Source organism: Lithobates pipiens, unplaced genomic scaffold (assembly GCF_037356315.1).
Source record: "Lithobates pipiens isolate NorthernLeopardFrog02 unplaced genomic scaffold, aLitPip1_a1.2 Scaffold_13, whole genome shotgun sequence".
Classification (NCBI taxonomy): Eukaryota; Metazoa; Chordata; class Amphibia; order Anura; family Ranidae; genus Lithobates; species Lithobates pipiens.
The window spans coordinates 469,524,473-469,546,584 of NW_027507718.1; the positions used below are offsets into that span (position 1 = coordinate 469,524,473).

General features: G+C 43.5%; 1 protein-coding gene across 2 annotated transcripts in view; it reads right to left on the minus strand.

Annotated features, from left to right (window-relative positions):
- HTT (huntingtin) overlaps positions 1-22,112 on the minus strand; it is a 275,564-nt gene that overhangs the window by 165,216 nt on the left and 88,236 nt on the right. For both annotated transcript variants that reach the window (XM_077477874.1, XM_077477875.1), the window contains 7 exons: positions 18,414-18,775; positions 14,521-14,644; positions 7,542-7,660; positions 7,314-7,425; positions 6,912-7,049; positions 3,386-3,544; positions 952-1,049 (listed from right to left, as the gene is read on the minus strand). In XM_077477874.1, coding sequence (XP_077334000.1) covers positions 952-1,049; positions 3,386-3,544; positions 6,912-7,049; positions 7,314-7,425; positions 7,542-7,660; positions 14,521-14,644; positions 18,414-18,775 — 1,112 coding nt within the window. The remainder of the gene's footprint in view (positions 1-951; positions 1,050-3,385; positions 3,545-6,911; positions 7,050-7,313; positions 7,426-7,541; positions 7,661-14,520; positions 14,645-18,413; positions 18,776-22,112) is intronic.

A 22,112-nucleotide genomic window follows, 5' to 3' on the forward strand; every position in this document is an offset into this window, starting at 1 on the left:
ATCAGTGTTAGGCCGAGCACTGGTTAAAAGCTTGTAAGAGGAGTTTTAATTTTCCCCTTATTGTCCTATGAGGCTGCTGGACCCCTGACCCTGTCTGGACAGTGCTGACCACATGTACTCTCCCAAGAAAAAAAAAAACCTCTCTAGCAATAGACACCAAACTGAGCATGTGCAGAGTGACCCAAAGGCTCTCTTCTAGCAGCAGATAGACTGGGGACTGTAAAAGAAGGGGAGGGTCGGAGACGACAGGATCAAATAGCCTTTTTTTTTTTAACACAATGCAGAGGATTAACCCCTTAGGTTCCACAGTGAGTATAACATGCATGCTTTACTGCATATACAGACTTATTTTACTGTTGTGGATTTAGTAACACTTTAAGCTGGCCATCGGCCATACAGGGCACGCATCAGGGCCCTCTGCACATGGGATGGACAGGAGGGGAGGAGGAGCCAGTAGGGAATGGCAGATCACAGCCACTTCTCTGCCCAGCTCTGCATGTGTCAGTAGCAGTGATGTGAGCTATCCATCAACTGCCTGAGATTGACTGGTAGATCAAGGAAGAACCCAAGTTGAGAAACCCTGCTTTGGAGGAACCCCAGAGTTCCCATAGAACAATGGTTGAGAAAGGTTGGTTTGAAGCCTTGAGAGAAATGGGTTGCAGCCAATGTATCATGTATCGCTAAAAGATCACCTTGTTAAAATTTCCCAGCCAGTAACAATTTTTAATTTTACCCGCTCTCTCTCTCATTAGGATTCTTTTCTGTGCTGTATTTCTGACCCTGCCCACAGTGTCAGACTTCCCCCACTGCCATTTTATACACTTATATTTGCCTGGGGAGTAAACAACAAGATCAGCTCAGCTTGACTATCTGCCAGAAATACAAAATGCAGCTCACAGCAGACTCGGTAGTGGCATATTTGCTTTGTTTGAACACACAGGACACACTTACCCTGACTGCCATACATGTCAGCTTGCAAGTCACAGAAGATTCATCTTTGAGACATTTTTGCAACAAAGGAATGCAATTTTCCAGTGAAAAACTATTCCCTGAAAGAAAAAAAAAAAAAAAAAAAGAAGCACCCTAGATTTTTATCATTAACATCTGAATACATGTCTCCAAATTAAAAAAAACTGGACTACAAAAGCACACTATTTTTTTTTTTTTTTTTTTTTTTTAATGTTTACTTTACTTGTCTTTTTTCCCCCCATAATTAACTTTTTATTTAATTGCAATGGGAAGAAAATTGACTATTCAAGAAGAGCTTATTTCCCTTGCATATCCTAGATCTTTCTGCTTCTCAGAGCGTTACCTCCCATTACCTTCCTAGATTACCTTTTATATAGTATCAGAGGAGATGCAAGGTGATTTTTATAGAGTGTAAGTTGTGTGACAGCTCCAAGTCTACTGGAGCTGCTAAGATCACATCCAAGATGGTGGTGCACAGCAGCAGTCTCAGAACTTTTGGATTTCTACACCAGCCTTTTTGTTAACTGGGGTGCCTTGAGGTTTCTTTAGGGGTTAGATTTTTGATCAAAAATGTATACAAGCCAGCAGGTGGATCAAGCCTGCCTTTTAGTTAAACAAAGTCACAGGTTTTTATTGTGCACTATTACAAACGTCCAGCCACTGGCATCCTAACAACCAATGATGTCATCAGTGTTGATAAGAAGGGTGATGATCGCTTATGCAGCATCTTTGTTTGACCCTCCGCTGGCCCTCACGGTCAACACTAGGGTTACATTAGCTGAGCGATGGAGGGAAACTGAGGGAGAAGAGAAACATTGGAATACTAGTCAGTACCAGTGTGCAAAAGTGTATTTGCTTTGTAAGAATAAATCACCTCTAATGGTGGGTGTCCTACATGCGTCAATGCTGCCGCATTATGTAAAACTAGTAGAATATTTTTTTACATTTTAGAATGTGGTGCCTTGAGATTGTCCATAATTTTAAAGGGTGCCTTGACTGAAAAAGGGTTGAGAAACGGGGGTCTACACAAGGGAGGCTTTTACAGGCAAATACCACCAAAATTACCTCCGTAACCAACAAAATGCCCTTCCATGTGCTCCTTGCTGTGAAGGCCAGTTATAGGTGGGGACATTTTATTTATGATGTAATTTTAGTGAGGGGACATACTGGACACCTTTGCTGCCAATGTGCCATGTGTCTAGCGTGCCCCTGCGCCTTTAAGATGGATTGGGCTACCTCCAGGCCCACCTGTCCCCTAACTATCCATTAGAATGCACTTTGGAGACGCTCACAAATTTACAGGAGTTAACATTAATACAGGGTGCTGTGAAATGGCCTTACAGCTTATAACTAAACCCGCTTTTAACGTATACTGTTAAAACAGGTAATTTGGTCGGTAAGCAGATTGGGGAGTTGAGCTGGGAATTTCTCTTGTTTTGTCTTTCATGCATTGCACTTCCATGTGCTCCTTGCTGTGAAGGCCAGTAATAGGTGTGGCCAGGGTCCATTTTGTTTGTTACTGATGGCCTTTTGGCAAACTCCAGACGGGTTGCCATATGCCTTTTACTGAGGAGTGGCTTTCATCTGGCCACCCTACCATAAAGGCCTGATTGGTGGAGTGCTGCAGAGATGATTGTTGTTCTGGAAGGTTTTCCTCTCTTCACGGAAAAATGCTGGAGCTCTGTCAGTGACTGTGGGGTTCTGGGTCACCTCCCTGACTAAGGCCCTTCTCCCACCATCGCTCAGTTTGGCCGGGCAGTACACCTTAGGAAGAGTTCTGATGGTTTCCAAACATCTATTTACTGATGATGGAGGGCACTGTGCTCATTGGGACCTTCACAGCTGCAGAAGATTTTCTGTACCCTTCCCCACATCTGTGCCTTGATAAAATCCGGTCTCGGATGTCTACAGACAATTCCTTGCACTTCATGGCTTGGTTTGTGCTCTGACATGCATGGTTAACTGGTGGGGCCTTATATAGACAGGTGTGCGCCTTTTCAAATCATGTCCAATCAACTGAATTTACTACAGGTGGACTCCAATCAAGTTGTAGAAACATCTCAAGGATGATCAGTGGAAACAGGATGTACCTGAGCTCAATTTTGATTGTCAGGCAAATGCTGCGAAGACTTATGTACATGTGATTTTTATTTTTATTTTTTTTTTAAGAAATTTGCAAAGATCTCAAACTTTTTTCATGTTGTCATTATGGGGTATTGTTTGTATCATTTTGAGGAAAATTATTAATTTAATCCATTTTGGAATAAGGCTGTAACAGAAAAAAATATGGTGAAGCACTGTGAATAATTATCGGGTGCACTGTATAATCTTATGGGAAGATTGTTGTTGAAGTTAATGGTCTAGCAACAGGGTCTCCAAAACAATAAAAAAAATTTGATCTAAAGGAGTAAGTTACCAGAAGAGCTTTTAACAATGGCCAGCCAGTGCTCAGCATCGTATCGGGACTTGTGGAGGATGGAATAGACGATCGTGCCACAGAGAATAGATGTGGCCCCCCTGACCTGTGGGTCCCCATGACTGATGTAATTTAGGATGTCTGAAACATATTGCACATCTGCAATGGAAATACATAAACATAAGAAAAAATAATAGACACCGCATATTGAAGTAATTCTACAGAAGATAAAACTGTACTGGTTATGAATATTTGATAGCGCTTAATAAAGATAGCACGGGCAGCAGATAGCAAAGGTTCATGGGTGGTTTGTAATGCAGCATTCTAAGGCCATGTTTAAAAGGAGAAATACAACAAAACAAAAGTGACTTCTTTATACTCATGTCATGCCCTTGTTCACACTGCCGCGACTTTGAATCTGAGATCCCTGCACGGTTTGCATACGACTTCTTCAACAGAGGTCAATGCAAGTCATACCAAAAGCAGTGCAGGAACCTTTTTCTAAGTAGGAGTGACTTGAGTCGCACCAATTAGAATGGGGCTATTGCCATTAATGAGGCGCGACTTTGAACTCAAGTCGCATGACAAGTCACGGAAGTGTGAACTTAGACTTCACATGTCAATGAAAGTAGTTGTATCTACAGTGCTACATAAAATTATAATATATATATTATATATATATATATATATATATATATATATATATATATATATATATATATATATATATATATATATATATATATATATATATATATTTTTTTTTTTTTTTTATTTGTTTGTTTTTTAAGCAGAGGCCCTAGAGAATAAATTGGTGTGAGTTGCAATTTTTCATCTCAATTTTCAACGCAATTTTTTGGGGGAAAAATATTTCTTGAATTTTAACGCACAAAAACACAACATAATACCCCATTGTTTGATACAGTTTAAAAGATGGTGTGACACTGAGTAAATAAATAACATTGCGCTTCAAACACGCCTGTGCACTGGCGATAAACATACATTTTTCTATCCATTGGCAACACATCAAAAGCCTTTTCACGTTACTACTTTAGATTAAACACATGAAGATCTGGTGCTAGCATTAGTGCCCTCGATCTCACAATCACGGTGATACCTCATGTATGGGGCGATTGGTGTTTGCATGGAAAGAAAAAAAACACTTCCCATGGGACTTTAACAGAGTGGTGCTCATTAACAAATACAACAGCATTATATTAACCACTTTCCGACCGGACCACTTTGCTGGCTTAAGACCAGACCACTTTTTGCGATTCGGCACTGCGTCGCTTTAACTGGCAATTGTGCGGTCGTGCGACGTGGCTCCCAAACAAAATTGATGTCCTTTTTTTCCCACAAATAGAGCTTTGTTTTGGTGGTATTTGATCACCCCTGCGGTTTTTATTTTTTGCGCTATAAACAAAAATAGAGCGACAATTTAAAAAAAGAAAACGCATTATTTTTTACTTTTTGTTATAATAAATATCCCCCAAAAATATATAAAAAAATATTTTTCCCTCAGTTTAGGCCGATACATATTCTACATATTTTTGGTAAAAAAAAAAATTAAAAAAAAATTGCAATAAGCGATTGATTGGTTTGTGCAAAAGTTATAGCGTTTACAAAATAGGGGATAGTTTTATGGCATTTTTTATTAATAATTTTTTTTTTTACTGGTAATGGCGGCGATCAGCGATTTTTATTGCGACTACGACATTATGGCGGACATATCGGACATTTGTGGGACCATTGTGATTTATACAGCAATCACTGCTATACAAATGCACTGATGCCTGTGTAAATGACACTGGCAGTGAAGGGGTTAACCAGTGGGTGGCAGTGTAGGGGTTAAGTGTTCCTAGGGGTATGTTACTAACTGTGGGGGGCTGGGCTTTGTTTTAGTAAACACTGATCTCTGCTCCAATCACATGGAGCAGAGATCAGCGTCACTTGTTGCTAGGCAGAACGGGGAGATACTGTTTACAACGGCATCTCGTCATTCAGCCACACCGTGAGACGATCGCGGGTATGCCTGCAGCGTTCGAGTCCGAGGAACCCGCGACCGGCCTCACGGGGGTCCCAACCGGCACGTGAGCGCGCCGGCGCGCTCACGATGGCAGGGCGGCATTTAAAACTGGACGTACCTGTGCGCCAATATGCCTGCCCGTGGCATTCGTGCCGACGTAAATCAGCGTGCGCCGGTCGGGAAGCGGTTAAAAGTAGAAGAAAAACAGAAATGGAAGGCGCGCACACCAAGTGCATTACCAGAGATAAACTCACAAAACGCAACTGACAAAAGGCCATAAATGCATGGATGTGTACAGAACACGGGGTACAGCTAACGCGTTTCAGGGGCGCACCCCCTTACTCAGAGTTTGCATTTTGTAAGTACCTTTTTTTTTACAAAAATTTCTTAGTATTAAATTATCTCTGGTAGTAAACTGTGTATGCGCCTTCCATTTCTTTTAGTTCCATTCGAATTACATTATCTGAGGAATGCAGCATCCACCTAGTTTTGGGATACCATATATAACTTTCACACCACATTATCTGACATCTGTTAATCCACACCTTGAAAGACCTATTGGCGCGGGAAGTGTTTTCTATATTATAAGTAGAAATTTTATTAAAGTTAAACCAACTTTGGTTGTTGCCTGATGGGGGGGGGCGTTGCCCCTTAAAATGCATAGAGATAACAGCTTCAGTAATGGTCTACTAATTATGTTGGTATTCAGAATGTACATTGGTGAAAAATTCCATATCTATGTGGAAATGTAAATGTTATGCAAGTTTTTTTGTTAACTTTAAAAAATGTTTTACTTTTTATATAATACTGTTGTATTTGTTATTGAGCGTTACTGTTAAAGTTCCATGGGAAATTTTTTTTTTTGTGTAAACTTTCAGGACAGAGAGATGCTTACGTTTGAATACATGGTGGCTTTTTTTCCTCATATGCTGTTTGTATGCATGCGGGACTAACGTGTGCATTCACAGGAGCGCTTTAAGATAAAGGTTTTATATTATTTTTACACTGTCACATACATTTTTTTTGGATAACTTATTGTTATCACAGAGATTATAAATATTGATACTGATAGCAGTAGGCAGTGACAGTTACTCCTTATGGAAATATCTGGAGTCAATTAGACCCCAGACCTCTCCTCTGCCCTTCAAAGCATCTCATCACACCAAGAACCCAACTAAGAAATATCTAAGAACCTAACTTAGAAATATGAATGTGAATCCACACAAGGCCAACTTCAGAGTGGACTTTTTATAGTTTAGGGACAGGGAATAGTATCCATTCCAGAATTATACTATAGCTCTTTGGCAAGCATACTGATGCCATATATGGACTAAGCAAGTAAAACAATTAAAGGTGCCCTCAATGTTAGACCTAAAGTAAATGAGGGGGATTAGGAAACAGTGGTCAATGGCAGTTTCATCCTTGATCCCTTGGCCAGTTCTCTCCTGAAGACCATAAAACTGTGTGGACATTAGCAATTTGAAAAAGAGGGTCTGGTACCTATTGGATCCACAGTGTCTGTCTGCAGTTTGTACAGTTTGCTGAAGAAGGATTCAGGATACAAGGCCATAGCTGCCCCAACACAGCTCAATGCCAGTGCTTTCACGCTCACCCGCACATCTCTGTCTGGTACAAGAGCTGAATAGGGGGAAAAAAAATCCACTTACACGTCTAAATAAATTTCACATGATAAACAAAAACTTAAGCAGATACAAAAACGGTTTACAAAGTTTAGCAAAAATGTTATATTTTGGGTTAAAAATTGCAATTTTTTTTTTATCCCATAGCATGGTGTGTTACAGACATTGGTTTTACAGTCACCATAAAAGCCCTAACCTACAAATATCTGCAAGCTATTTGAACCTCTCAAGCTCCAAAGACAATACATGTAACAAGACTTACCACCCTTCTGTCCGGTGAGCAGGAAGGAAGCAGATAACAGACGAACACAGTGAACAAGGGGAGCAGCATCTCCATCTGTGTAGTGTCCAATGTCTCCTTTTATCCGAGATGGCTTTAAATTGGATAGAGCACAGTAAAATTTCAACAGTGGCATCATCAGTCATCATCACTCAGACCGTTTCTCACAAAGGAGGGGTATACTGCTGTGCTATTTAGAAATGGTATTACCTTGTTCTCCAGGTCGCCAGGCTCCACCACGTCCTCCTTTGTTACAAAGCGATCCACACTGCTATCGGATGACTGGCGGCTGTGACCCATGGATTTTAGCAAATGACTCTGATTTAGCCCTTAAAAAAATAAAAAAATACGGTAAATAAAAAATAAAAAAGTAATTTTTTTTTGTTCTATAAACTACCACCCTGCTACAGACTTTTCTTATTACCAAAGCTGCCTCTGTAAACAGATTTAAGCCTTTCCAAACAACCACTATGTCCAAACTTTATTCTAAAACAGTTCAAATATAAAAAAATAAATAAAATAAAAAATAAAAGGCGTGGGAGTTGGGGTCCTTTCACATGGGCTTGTCCGTTTGACGGACTCCGCTTGCTCAGTGAGGGATTGATCTGTTTTCATCCGATCCGCCAGAAAGATGGAAAATAGGGCCACCATTTGTCTGGATTTGGTGGACAGGATCAGATAGCAGCGGGGGGTCAGCGGACACGTCTGATTGGAAAACTTGTGTGAAAGGGACGTTAGTAAAAAAAAAAAGAAAAAAAAAGAGAAATGCTGATAAGTTGACTGAGCATATGAGGGTGGCTTTACACAAAACAAAAATGAACTGCAACTGGATGAGAAAAAAATCCTTCAAAGCAGACTTAAATATTCATCTATCCTTTCACAACCAGGCCGGTAAACGAAATAACAGATGTACTGAAACACTAGTCTTGTCTACAGAAATGACTGTTCTGGGCTCCCTCTGATGCCAGCCAAGTGACCAAATTGCTTGACCATCAGTGACAAGATCTCTACTAAAGAGGAGGATTGAGGATGAGGAGGACGAGGACTGGGAGGAGGTCAGCTTATCCCACCTTTCAGTTTCTCCAGTGGTTAAAAAAAAAAAAAAAAAAAATGTATTCAATTGTATATTGTACCCAAACATATCTCACCCCATCCCGTCCTTGTACAGTGGGTTGCTTGCCCAGATTGAATTGCCCCACCCTGATGCTGACTGGTATCTAGATTTTGGAAGCAAGTTCTAAACTTACTTTCCTCTTTAATATCTTTTATCCAGAAGTTTGCCTTCTTGGTATACCCTATGAGGAACTTTGCCACAAATATATTAGAATGTTCTTGAAAGAAACACTACAGTGGGTATAGAAAAAAAATCATCCAAGTGAAAGAAAGAACACCAACATTTCAGGGGAAAAAAAAATTCAGGTGTAGCTAATCACTTTCTAAATTGCACACAAAGCCATTTGACTTTCAACTGTGATCAGCTGTGGTCATTTAGACTAGCTCAGCATGATAAGAGCCTTCCTGGAGCATTTCTGTCCCTGATGGTACAACTGAAGCCATCAATCAACTATAGGTGGCAAGGCACTGTCAAAAGATCTCCAGGATAAATGTTGTGGACACGCACAAGTCAAGAGATGGATACAAAATAAATTCAAAGGCTTTACCAATGCCTAAAAGCACAGTGAAATCTATTAAGAAGTGGAAGGTATTTGGTAGAACACAAACCCTCCCTGGATCAGGAAGTCACTCCAAGCTGGATGAAAGAGCCAAGAGGAAACTGGTCAGAGAGGTTACCAAGAAGCCTACACCAACTCTGAAGCAGTTACAGAAATTTATGACAAAAAGTGGTCATTGTGTGCATGTGACAACAATATCACAAATTTCCCACAAATGTGGCTTGCATGGGTGGGTTGCAAAACAAAAACCACATGTAGTCATGAAATGCACCTTGAAGATTATTAGGCCACCTGGAAAAAAGGGGTTATGGTCTGATGAGACTAAAATTGAAATATTTGTCCTCAACACCAAACGATATGTCTGTCAGAAATCCAGGACCGCTCGCCATCCAAATAACACAATTCCTACAGTAAAGCATGGAGGTGGTAATATACTGTTATGTGGGTGGTCCTCTGCAGCAGGGACTGGAGCACTTGTCAGGATAGAAGGAAAAATGGATGGGGCAAAATACCATCAAATTCTTCAGGAAAATCTGCTGCCCTCTGCCAGAAAGTTTTCAATGGGAAGGTGGTTTACCTTTCAATATGACAATGATCCAAAGCACACAGCAAAAATTACCACATGGCGGTTGAAGAAGAAAAAGGTGAATGCCCTTGCATGGCCTAGTCAGAGCCCAGACTTAAACCACATTGAAAATCTGTAATGAGTTAAAGATTACAGTCCACAAACAGCAACTCTCAAAATATAACTTAAAACAATTCTTCAAAGAGTGGGCAAATATTGCAAGGTCTAGATGTGCAAAGTTAGTAGAGAGGTGGTGCAACAAAAATACTGACATAAGGTGGGTGATATTTTTTCCAACTCAGTGATTTTGCTTTTGTTTCCCCCCCACCCCCCCCCCCCCCCGACATGTTGAGGTTATATCTTTCACTTGGATGTTATAAGTTGCACACTGGATAAAACAAAAACGATGCCTTCATTCAGGCGGAAGAGCAACAAAATGCAATTTTAACCACCTCCTGCCCACGCTATAGCTGAAGGACGGCTAAAGCGCAGGCCTTAATTGCGGGGAGGCCGTCAATAGACATCCTCCCGTGCATGAGCTGCCTGTGCGCTCCCTGCGGGGCGCATGCGGCGCACTCTGATCACTGAGTCAATGAGACTCGGCTCATCACAGATCGTAGTAAGGGGTCGGTCACATGATGTAAGCAAAAGATCGGTGTAAAAAAAGCCAATCACCAGCTTCTGACAGAGGCACATCGGTCCCAAACAGGGAGATGCACTGCTGTTATGCAGTGACCTCCAGTTCTACCTGCCAGTGCCTACTAGTGCCACCTACAGGTGCATACAAGTGCCACCTACCAGTGCCACCTATCAATGCCCACCAGAGCCACCAACCAGTGCCCATCAGTGCTGGGCAACTCATCAGTGCTACCTTATCAGCACAGCCTCATCAGCGCAGCCCCATCAGCCCACATCAATGAAGGAGAAAATTTACCGGTTTTAAAATTTTTATAACAAACTATGAAACTTTTTTTTTTTCTACATTTTTGGTCTTTTTTTCATTTGCAAAAAATAAAAAATAAATAAAAACAGAAGTGAGTAAACACCACCAAAAGAAAGCTCTATTCTTATGAAAAATAAAAATTATAAAAATGTTATTTGGTACATTGTAACATGACCACGCAATTGTCAAAGAGTGACAGCGCTGGTATGTACAATAACACAAATGGATGCAAATCACTGCCCTTACTAATCCCCAATGGAAAAATGTTCCATTACGAAAAGATAACAGAAATGGTCGCCATAAAAATTATAAAGTTTAGGATGTTTGGTGTAATTCCACTCCTACATTAAACACAAATAGGTGTTGATCTGATCGCTGTATCACTTTCAGGCTGGGTTCACACCACAGCGATGCGGGAACGCCGCGAATCCGCAGCGTTTTCCCGCATTGCATTACTCCCGCCGGCAGTTCACACTGCCCTATGCGAATGGCTGGGAGTGTCAATGATATGTTAATGACACCCCCAGATCCGTCCGCATATCGCAGTGGTGTGAACACCCATGCGATCCGATTCTGTTGCGGACCAAAAAAAGGTCCCGTGCGAGTTTGCTGCGGGAGCAATGCGAATTCAGCCATACTATCTGTATGGCTGAACTCGCATCGCTACGGAGATCGGATGTGATTTGCACTGCAGTGCGGTGCGAATCACATCCGGATCTCCCCCCGCAGCAGTGTGAACCCGGCCTTAAGTAAGACTTCTTCGACTGGACACATGATTGACCTTCATGTTAATGTATACTGTGTATTCTATGCATCATTGCAAATTGGTGACAGCTTGTTCTTTTTTTTACTTTTGGCTATTGTTTGTTGCGGCAGTATGAAAACAGAAGACTTCCCTGTACCTTGCATATGTAAAATGTGCATTCTGTAATAATACACTGTTTGCAAATAAAGTTAAAATAAATAAATAAATAAATAAATAAATAAAAAAGGGAGGAGGATAAAAAGTTAATTTAGACCAATGCCTGGACAGTTCCTCCTAAATTAGTCATCCCCTTTATCAGACACCATAGCATTAGACATACTCGGCATTTTGGTAATGTGACTAGCATCAGAGGGAGCCTAGAACAGTGCTTTCTGTGACAAGATAATTCTGCTACTCTTAACAATAGGTTAATTAACTGTAATATGCAGACTATATGGGACTTCTAGTTTGAAAATGGGACCATTTTAACACCCGTTTACCAGCAATATGTGCATCAATGTTCTTCTGCAGAATGAGCCTTTTTAGTACTCACGTTTAGAGTACTTTATTCTACATCCATCCTTTTAAACTTTAGCAACAGATGCTGTGCACAGCTGCTGTCAGCCCTGAATGTCAGTGACCAATCACAATGGTTTCTGATCATGCAATCACGTCAGCTATGAGCGGTCACATGCAGGCTGGAGGCTAAAATGTACACACACACACACAAAAAAAAAAAAAAAAACTTCAGATGTCATTGGAACCTAGAATGACAGTGTAACAGACATTTAAAATTCTTTTTGGTGCATTTGTCATTCTATAAGAGAAAAATACAAGTCATTCAGTGGAAAAGTTGGGCCACGCCATGCTAATAAAACAGCAAAATCTTAAGCCAAGTCCACGTAAATCCTTCAAGCGTAAAATAGAAAAATTAAAAAAAAAATGCTTTTAAATTTAAAATTCAGCCAATAGTCCCTGACCTTATCTAAACCAGTACCAATCCTGACCTCCCGGGGACCCCAAGCAAAATTCTGCTAAGGGGCCCTCTACCTGACCCGTGATGCCGTGAGCTATGTAAACCATTTGCCATTGCCACACAGTCACACCTGATACTTCAGTGCTCCTAATACAATCCTATCTCCTTTAAACAAAACCGTCAAAGATTAAGTACAACATATTACAGAATAATGTCCTCAGAGAGCCCCCCCCCCCCCCCCCGCATCAGGGTCCACCGAGAGCCTCCCCCCCGCATCAGGGTCCACCGAGAGCCTCCCCCCGCATCAGGGTCCACCGAGAGCCTCCCCCCCGCATCAGGGTCCACCGAGAGCCTCCCCCCCGCATCAGGGTCCACCGAGAGCCTCCCCCCCGCATCAGGGTCCACCGAGAGCCCCCCCCGCATCAGGGTCCACCGAGAGCCCCCCCCCCCCCGCATCAGGGTCCACCGAGAGCCCCCCCCCCCGCATCAGGGTCCACCGAGAGCCTCCCCCCCCCGCATCAGGGTCCACCGAGAGCCTCGGGTCCCCAGAGAGCCTCCCCTTAAATCAGGACCCCCAGGTAGGAGGCGGCGATCGGCAGCTCTATGGTGTCCACAGGCAGGGGGATCTCCCTGGGGCTAGTAGTTCCATCTCTGAATGTATACAGCGGAGAGGGGAGGGGCCTCTGACCCAGGCATCAGGAACAGTGTTCAAGTAGAGTGAAAGTGAAACTAATACCTGCGCGGGTCAGAGGCCCCTCCCTTCTCCTCCATCGTATACGCTGTAACTGACACTCAGAGTTCTACAAGCCCCAGGGAGATGCCACCTCCCACTCAGCACAATAGAGCTGCCGATCGCCGCCTTCCACCTCCTCCCACCTCTCCCCACTGCACTCTAAACAGCCAGAGGGGGGGGGGGGGGGGTTAGGGGCGTACCTAGAGCATTTGGCACCCGGGACAGAGCCTATATCTGGCACCCCCCACCTTAAAATGTAAACACCCCACTGTGCCCCCTGCATCCTTCAATATCTCTGTCACTACTGTGGACCCCTTTACATTACACAGCATCGCACCTGTGGACCCCATTACATTACACAGCACTCTGGACCCCTTTACATTACACAGACCTTGCACCTCTGGGCCCCTTTACATTACACAGCCCCCCCACAGCTCTGGACCCCTGTATGTTAAAAAAGAGGCCCCCTAACAGTTTTGGACCCCCTGCATGTTACACAGACCCCCCCCACAGTGCAGACCCCCCACCCTACAAAACAGACCCCCCTACTACACTGTGCAGACCCCCCTTACAATACAGACTACCCCCCACACTGTGCAGACCCCCTACCGTACACTCTACCGCTACAGTGCAGACCCCCCTACCGTACACTCTCCCGCTACACTGTGCAGACCCCCCCACCATACAGACTCACCCAGTACACTGTGCAGTCCCCCCCCACCATACAGACTCTCCCGCTACACTGTGCAGACCCCCCCCCACCATACAGACTCTCCCGCTACACTGTGCAGACCCCCCCTACAATACAGACTCCCCCAACTACACTATGTACAGACCCCCTGAACTGTGCAGACCCCCACTACAATACAGACTCCCCGCCCCCCCACTGTGCAGACCCCCCTATAATACAGACTCCCCCCCCCCCCACAACACAGACCCCCCTACACTTTGCAGACCCCCCCCACAATACAGGCTCCTCCCTACACTGTGCAGACCCCCCCCCACAAAACAAACCCCTCCCAGACCCATAATGTACCTCAGATTAACAACGCCAGCACAGGTCGGGTCCCATCCCCTCCCCCTGTGTAGACAGAGGGGGAGGTGGCTTCACTCTGCTCGGCTGTCTGAAACAGCCCAGATGGATGAGAGCCGCGGCTCTGAGTCCGACAGAAGGGGATCGTTACGGTGGGTCCAGGGGGTGCCGAGTCTACAGACGGCGGACGATTGTCTCTCAGGTGCGGCTCGCAAGCGCCAACTCCCCTGCAAAACACCACTGCTCTCCGTGTGCCTGTGTCACCGTGACCGCATTCCCACTGCCTTAACTCGCCCGCTGTCCCCGCTTCAGTCTTGGAGGGGGGGGGCAGCCCGACACCCCTTGAGTGCGCGGTACCCGGGGCGGACCCGCCCTCCACTTGGTACGCCACGGGGGGGAGGGGGGGTAAGATGCTGGGCCTTGGGGGCCCCTACACAGCTTGCATAGTGTGCGTATAGGGCGGATCAGCTCTGATCTAAACCATCCACCTACAATTAATAGCACTTCCAAAGTTAACCTACCAAGAGCCGTATTCCCAAAACGATCAGCCAACTCTTCCTGGTGGATGATCGCTCCTTCGTCTTCCTCGTCCTGGAGCTGCCCAATCTGCATGCCGGAATACAGGTTCTCAGCACCATCGATCACCTACGAAGTCAGAAATTGCACAATGTCAATTCAAACACAACAGAATGAGAGCAGTGGTAATTTCTTTGATAAATATATTTTTCTCCACGAAATTAACATTAGTCTACTGAAATATGACTAGGGAGGCACTTTTATTTTATTTTTTTCTTTTATTGACAAGTACCGATACTTTCAGTAAAATGTTCGCAGATACAGATTACCAATACCTTGCAACGATTTGCAGCCATACAAAATGAATTGCATGCAATTTGAAAAGGAAAATGGTACAATTCCCATCCGAATCACATGCATTTTTCCATGGACTACTCAGTCTTTTTTTGCTGTTACTTTTCTATATTTCTATAGATAGCTTCCGATTGGTCAGCATGGTCTATGTGATGGTGAAAGCCAATTAGAATCCTTTTAGTCTGTACTGTCAGTACTAGAAGGAGATGGTTGGAACCACTGGAGGCCGGGGGGGGGGGGGGGGGGGACAAAGCCATGGGAGAGGCAGGAGGAGCCGCAGATTTCCACAGTCAGATGGGAGCCAGAGCTGGAGGAACCCATCATGCAGGGAGGTGTCCCGCGCCGCTCCTCCTGTGTGAATGTCACTATGACAAGCTTTGGTTCACACAGGAGTGGCGTGGGAAACCACATGCAATTCAGACTGGCATTGCATGAAATTCTTTGCAGTGCGATTTGCACCCATTCATTTTGTATGGACGCAAATCGCACCGCAAAGTATCGCTTTATCTGGAGCATGTTCACGAGTATGAGTACTTGGTATCAGCAGCGATAGCGGTATCAGTGCATCCCCAAATACAACTAATTCAGATGACTAAAATACAACTAAAACTAACATTTTAGCTAAAGACTAGGACTACAACTAAATCAAAAATGGGACGTCAAAACAAATGCTGGTTATATATCACAATGGTTAAATCTGTAGTGCATGCTGAAACCTTAATACCATAAATAATGTTATTAGATTTTTTTACTGCAGGAGTATATGCGTTTTAGTCAACTAAAACTAAAAAAATTCAGATGACTAAACTACAACTATACCTAAAATGGCATTTCAAACAAAAGACCAAAACTAAACTGATATTCGAAATCAAAATTAACAATGCATTAGAGCAATAAAAAAACAATTGCTGCCATTTGGCATCTCAATGTACAGCATGAAAGCATACCAGGGGAAATGCAATGGGTGTAAGAATATCAGCGCTTTCACACCAGCCTCTCAATGACTTGTTCAGTTTCAGAAAATGCCTTCACATTACTGCACAAGGAATGCCAGGACAAAAGGGTACCAGTAAAGTGGACTTGTGGCTGTCCTATTCTGTAGTCTTCTATATTCAAGGAAGGCTACCATGCTTTTCTTTGACCCTCAACTACATGTGTATTTCAATATCCATGTAAAAATGTATCTTTAAGTTTAGCAAGCACTGGCTCAATTAAACCCCCTAAACCAGTGATGGCGAACCTTGGCACCCCAGAAGTTTTGGAACTACATTTCCCACGATGCTCAACTACACAGCAGAGTGCATGATCATGGCAAATGTAGTTCCAAAACATCTGGGGTGCCAAGGTTCTCCGTCACTGCCCTAAACCATGCCAAGATTAACTAAATCCTATAAACAGTATCTGACCTTTAAGAGGGCCTCCAAGTACAGAAGTGTCCCTACTGACCAAGTCAGAGGGCCATTTAAGCATGAGACCGCCATTAGCCAATTCCGGTGTGGATGTATACATGTGAAAGCGTCAGTCAATGGCAGGCCTCGGGCCAATTCCTCTGACAAGTTTCACCCCGTTCACTAGGGCTTAATAATAAGGGTCCCCTATGATTAAGCCCCTGGTGGGCAGGGCGAAACATGTCAAGAGGCATGGCCCGAGGAGCAGCATTGACTGAGGCTTTTTACATGTATACGTCCAAACCAAGATCGTGAGCTGCGGCCTCATGCATAAATGTTCACTGCTCACTGGATGAGTTCTTATTCTGGCATCCCTACTATCCTGAGTGCCAATGGGGCAACCACACCAAGTAATAGCAAAGGGTCATGTCTATTATATGTATATATGTATTCTGTAGCCCATTAAAGGGCATGAAGAGCTGAGGACTCTGTGGTTTGGCCTGGTTGACAGAGCAGATGCTCCGAGAAGAATGAGAAGAATGACTAGTTATTACCACTTACATTGATTGCAAAACCATCTTAAAATAGCTGGACAATAAAATTTATGTAAACCCTCCTGTTTCAGTACTCACACATGGGTGTGCTGGGTTTAATTCCTATGAATGACACGCTGCCCGGGGTTTATATGTTCTAGTTTGCCCTAGTTTCCTCCCTCAACCCAAAATTAAAAAAATTATACTGATAAGTTTACCAACTTTCAATCAAATCATCTCTAGATGTCTGCATTTATATGGCTGTGGTATGGATAGTACTCTAAGCTAGCTTAAGGAATGCCAAAAACGAATGGTTATATAACCTCAGTAAAAGTAAAGGAACCCGGTCCCAAGAAAAAGAATGAAGGCTTCCATTGCAGCCCTAACAGCCAGACAAGCAAGCATTCCCAAAAAGACAGCACTTGCAGTTTCATCACAGGGACATTGGTGTTAGGTTAATAAGTGCGGGGCCGACCAACCGCCATGGGGGGGCAGGGTTAGGCGGCGGCGGGATGTCTTGTTTCCCCTTCCCCCAAAATAAACAGCACCTGCCTGCCACTGGTCTTTAACACTTTTGTGCCTAGCAGCCATCGGGGCCATTACCCTGAACATAAAAGCCTGTGACTAGTTTGCCCACCTTAATGTATTTAATGTATTTTTTAAATACTATAATTATATCAGACAATTACAGTTTTAAACAAAAGCATAATGCTATCTACAGCTGCAGTTGCCTCTGCAAAAATTTTTTTTATTTTTTTATGATGCCTTCACCTTACATGGGATCACAATGTCATAGCTGCCGTTCTGATTGGTTCCTGATTCTGAGTGGGGACTGAAACAGTCAGCAACAGCTGGATTTAACAGCTAGCCATGCAAAGTGGAATGTGTCATCCTCAGGATTGAAAACATGCCTGACACCTTTACTTCAGGTGCTGTTATATACAGTAGAGAAGTATTTTGCTTTTACTCTGCTTTAATTCTAGCCAGTCAGCAAATCATTGAGGACTGGTTTGAAATACAATTTAGCAAGGTTATTGCAAAACTTTAAAATACCTACCAAAATAAAGCATGCTTCCAAGCAAATGGCTTACTAAAGTTAAGGCCCCAACTGGCTTATTCAGTGATACAAAGAACAATGCACAATGAAGTATGTCTTTTACAGAAAGGAACAGTGAAATCATATTTCACTGATATCACTTCAGTAAAAGATAACAGACTTTACTGAATAAGAGAAAGTGTTGGGGTGCCACTGCCCTGGAATGGCGAATTGGCAAAGCTAGAAAACCCCTACTCCAGCCAATAAACCCCAAGCTCAAAAATAAAGAGAAACCCCACTTTAAAGCTTTTTAGAACAAAAAAAATAGCATTAAAAAGGCAAATGCAATATATGGAGATTGAAACGCTCCAATACTGCCTTTCAGATCATGCAATGCTTTCCTCTTAAGAGGTCATGCTCTCAGACAGAGGTATGCTGACCTTTTCAAAACTATTGGCTGACAGTGAAAAGGAAGATGATGAATAGGTTGATGTATCCAGCTCGTGGCCCTCCATGGAGGAACTCTGAGACATGTCCGGCCCTTCAGTAGAAGACCGTGATACCCCCTCTGCCCGCTGCACACTTACAATTTCTGAGCTGTCCGAAGGGGTGACAGCAGAATCTGGACCTTCTGTGGTGGTCTGTGAGCTGTCGCTCACTGGTGAGGAAGCCTGGGTGGTTCCCTCGTTCATGTCCATGTTGGTGTCAGACTGGACAGTGCTGATCTGACTGGAACTGCGGCTTAAAATGTCCTCTTCATCCCCCTCTGTAACAGTACTGGGGACATCTGAGTTGCTGAGATCTACAGAGTCAGATTGCAAGGTGTGTTGGGACCGTGGCTGCTCTGTGATGATGTCGTGCGTTGAAGCGTCCAGAGAGGTGGCAGATGCTGGAGTTGGGACGCCGGAGGATGTGGTTGCATCTGATGACCCCTCCTTCTTAGACCCAGCTTAAAAAAAAATAAAAAAAAATAATGTTAAACATTAAACTTCTGGTTATTCCAGCACTAATGCTAGAGGAAGACAGTCTTGTAGAGATATTTATTATACTGCTTCTGGCAGTTGAAAACAGGTGCCTGCACATCTCTTTAGCTAGCGTTTGAGAACCCCGGGGGCCCAAAACAAAGGATGTCCTTATATGGAAGTACCAACTTTATTATTAAAATTGGAGCTAGCAAGGTCCCACTAACAATTGGTTGTTGAGTATTAGAGTCAGGAAGTTGGTTAATTGGACAGAGTAGAATTCCAAATACCCATTAAATTAGTAGGTACGATGCCAGGCGAGTGTGGAGATTCGACTCGGTGCACATCTTGCGGCATGTATGCATTCCTTGATCATCCAATCAAAGGCGAACACTGCTGCCAGAAAATGTAAGAATGTTGTTTCCCTGGAAGCCCAGGCTTTAAATCTAGGGAAGCAACTGTCACTGAGAAGACTTTCCATATTAAAGGAGAGTTGGGATCGTGCGGGCAGGGGCCAGCATAGTGGCGGGTGGAGACAAAGAGTTGCAGGCACGAGAGCAGAGTAGATGGGTGACACTCAGGAAGGGGAAAGAGTCAGGGAGGCCGGTCTTGGCTGGAACATCCCCAACAAGTATGCCCTGTTGCGGGATATTGGGGAAACCAGTCAGTCAGGGACAAGCATTGCTGGAACAGAGTGACGCCCCTAGCTGCCAGGGGAAAAAACTCCTCCAACAAAGCGGGGTAAAGCTGAGGGTAAGGAAAGATTCTGGTGGTAGGGGACTTAGCTATCAAAAGGACAGAGGGCATCCTGTCAAAGATCTGAAGCGACCAACTGTATGCTGTTTAACCGGGGGCTTGGGTTTGGCACATCACGGATCTGGTGGTCAGATTACTGGGAGGGGCTGGGGAAGACCCAGCTATCATGGTGCACGTTGGCACCTATGACAAAGTCAGAGGAAGATGGAGTGTCCTAAAAAAGTATTTTAAGGACTTCAGAGCTAAATTGAGGAATAGGACCTCCACGGTAGTATTCTTGATTGGTACCTCGACCCACACCAGAAAGGCAGCGGGAGATTAGGGAAGTTAATAAGTGGCTGAGGAGCTGGTGTAGAAAGGAGGGGTTCTGGTTCCTGGAGAACTTGGCTGATTTTTCCTTATGGGTAGAGCTTGAAAATTGAGGAAACAAAAGGGGAAAGTAATACGGAGTATGCTATAGGCCCCCTTAACCAGAGGGAGGGAGGGGGCGGCGGACCTCCTAACACAGTTTGGAATGGCAGAAATGATGGGACATGTCATTATAATGGGAAATGTTAATTATCCAGACATAGACTTGGCGGAAGGAACTGCTCATTCGTCTAAGGCTCACCCTTTCTTAAATGTCTTGCAGGACAATTTCATGGGTCAGATGGCAAATGCATCAACAAGAAAAAGCATAACTAGACCTACTGATTACTAACACTACAGACCTGATCGCAGATGTAGAAATACAGGGCAATTTTGGAAACAGAGACCACAATTAGTTTCACACAAAATAGGAAACACAAAGGTAATAAAAAACGAGACTGAATTTCAAAAGAGTTAGCTTTCCTAAACTGTGCTCCTTGCTAGAAGATATTAAATGGGATAAAATCCTAGGAACAAAGAACACTGAGGAAAAATAGGATTGCCAGACCATTGTTTCCAAATTTTATGGGCAGTCTACTGACTAGTTGGTACCAGCTGATTGGAGAAAAGCAAATGTAGCACCAATTTTTTTTAAAAAGGACCAAGATACATCCTTGGGAACTACAGGCCAGCTAGCCTAACATCAATAAGTTGCAAGCTCTTGGAGGGGATGCTAAGGGACTATATACAATATATATATATATATATATATATATAAAAAAAAAAAAACTGTATTAGCAGTAATCAGCGTGGATTCATGAAGAATCCTTCTTGCCAGACCAATTAACGTTCTCTGAGCAGATGAGCTGCCATCTAGATAAAGGAAGGCCTGTAGATGTGGTGTATCTGGATTTTTCAAAGGCATTCGATACAGTTCCCTATAAACGTTTACTGTAAAAACTAAGGTCTTTCGGCATGGACCAAAGGGTGAGTACATGGATTGAAAACTGGCTAAGGGGGCAGAAGAGGAGGGGCTGCTAGTTTGGTACATTGCTGCACAATGAGGCGATCTTACACGGAAGATGAATCGAATACCTGGTTTTGACAGGTAGCTCCTCCTCCCTCCCCGAAAGGTGCCAAATGTGGTAGGTGAGGGGGGTAGAAAGCAAACAAGCGGAATTTAAATCTGATGGGATACAACCATTTTTGCTGCAAACTGCAGCACAACAGCGTCCGGAGGGGCAGGTACAAGATCAGCTTTCATACTGAAAGGCAGGGAGAGAGGGGGAGAGGAGAGACCCCGATCAGCAAGACGGAGGCATGTAAACTGACCATGGTTCAGCAGGCATGATTACCATGGTCGGCACAGACAGGGGGACACAGAAACTGACACGATCAACCAGGTATATTACACATTAGGAAGGGAGAAATTACATGGCACAAGCACTGTATAGATCATGCTTTAGGGGCAGGGTCAAGACAGCGGCACCAGCACCTGACAATAGATTAAAGAATTGGCTCGGGTGAGGACACCACTCAATGCCTGGTCAGGTAAGAGCTTGAATATTAAAAGTCAACAGCTACAGCATTTGTGGCTTCTGAACTATTTTTTTTTTTGGAGGGGGGGGGCCTGGAGCTTCTCTTTAAATGGATGCAGCCCACCCTCCCTATGCCAGTGACTACATGCAGTTAATCAGGTTCTGCCATATGAAAAGGTTGTCCTCAAAAATGTAATAAAATTTGGCGTGTTTGGTGTTCCTCAACTCTTACCATGACAACCCCAAAGAATTGAGAAGTACTTTTTTCACTCTCCACACTGGCTTGAATGTGATACAGTGGATGTTCATTCATAAATGTTATTTTATGATATCAGTATGATTCCAGGAAACATTGTTCTGTTATACGCTTTTATTTTATTTCATAGAGGATTTTATTTCTGGAGATTATTGCAATTACTCATTATGTATGCATTAGAAGTTTGTACAATGAAGCAATTTCTGACATTATTGGTATGCTGTCATTGTAGATTTATTGCAACAGAGGAAAAAAAAATTGAACTTTGCCTCACCAGTTATGTCTCTACTGGCCCACATCTATGATAGGCAGATCAATAAAAGGTGGAATGAGACTAATCCAAATAAGGTTGGAATTAGCATTATAAAGCAATTTGGGTATGGGGGCTCCTAGGGTGCTTAGACAACCAACTTAAAGTTGTTGTAA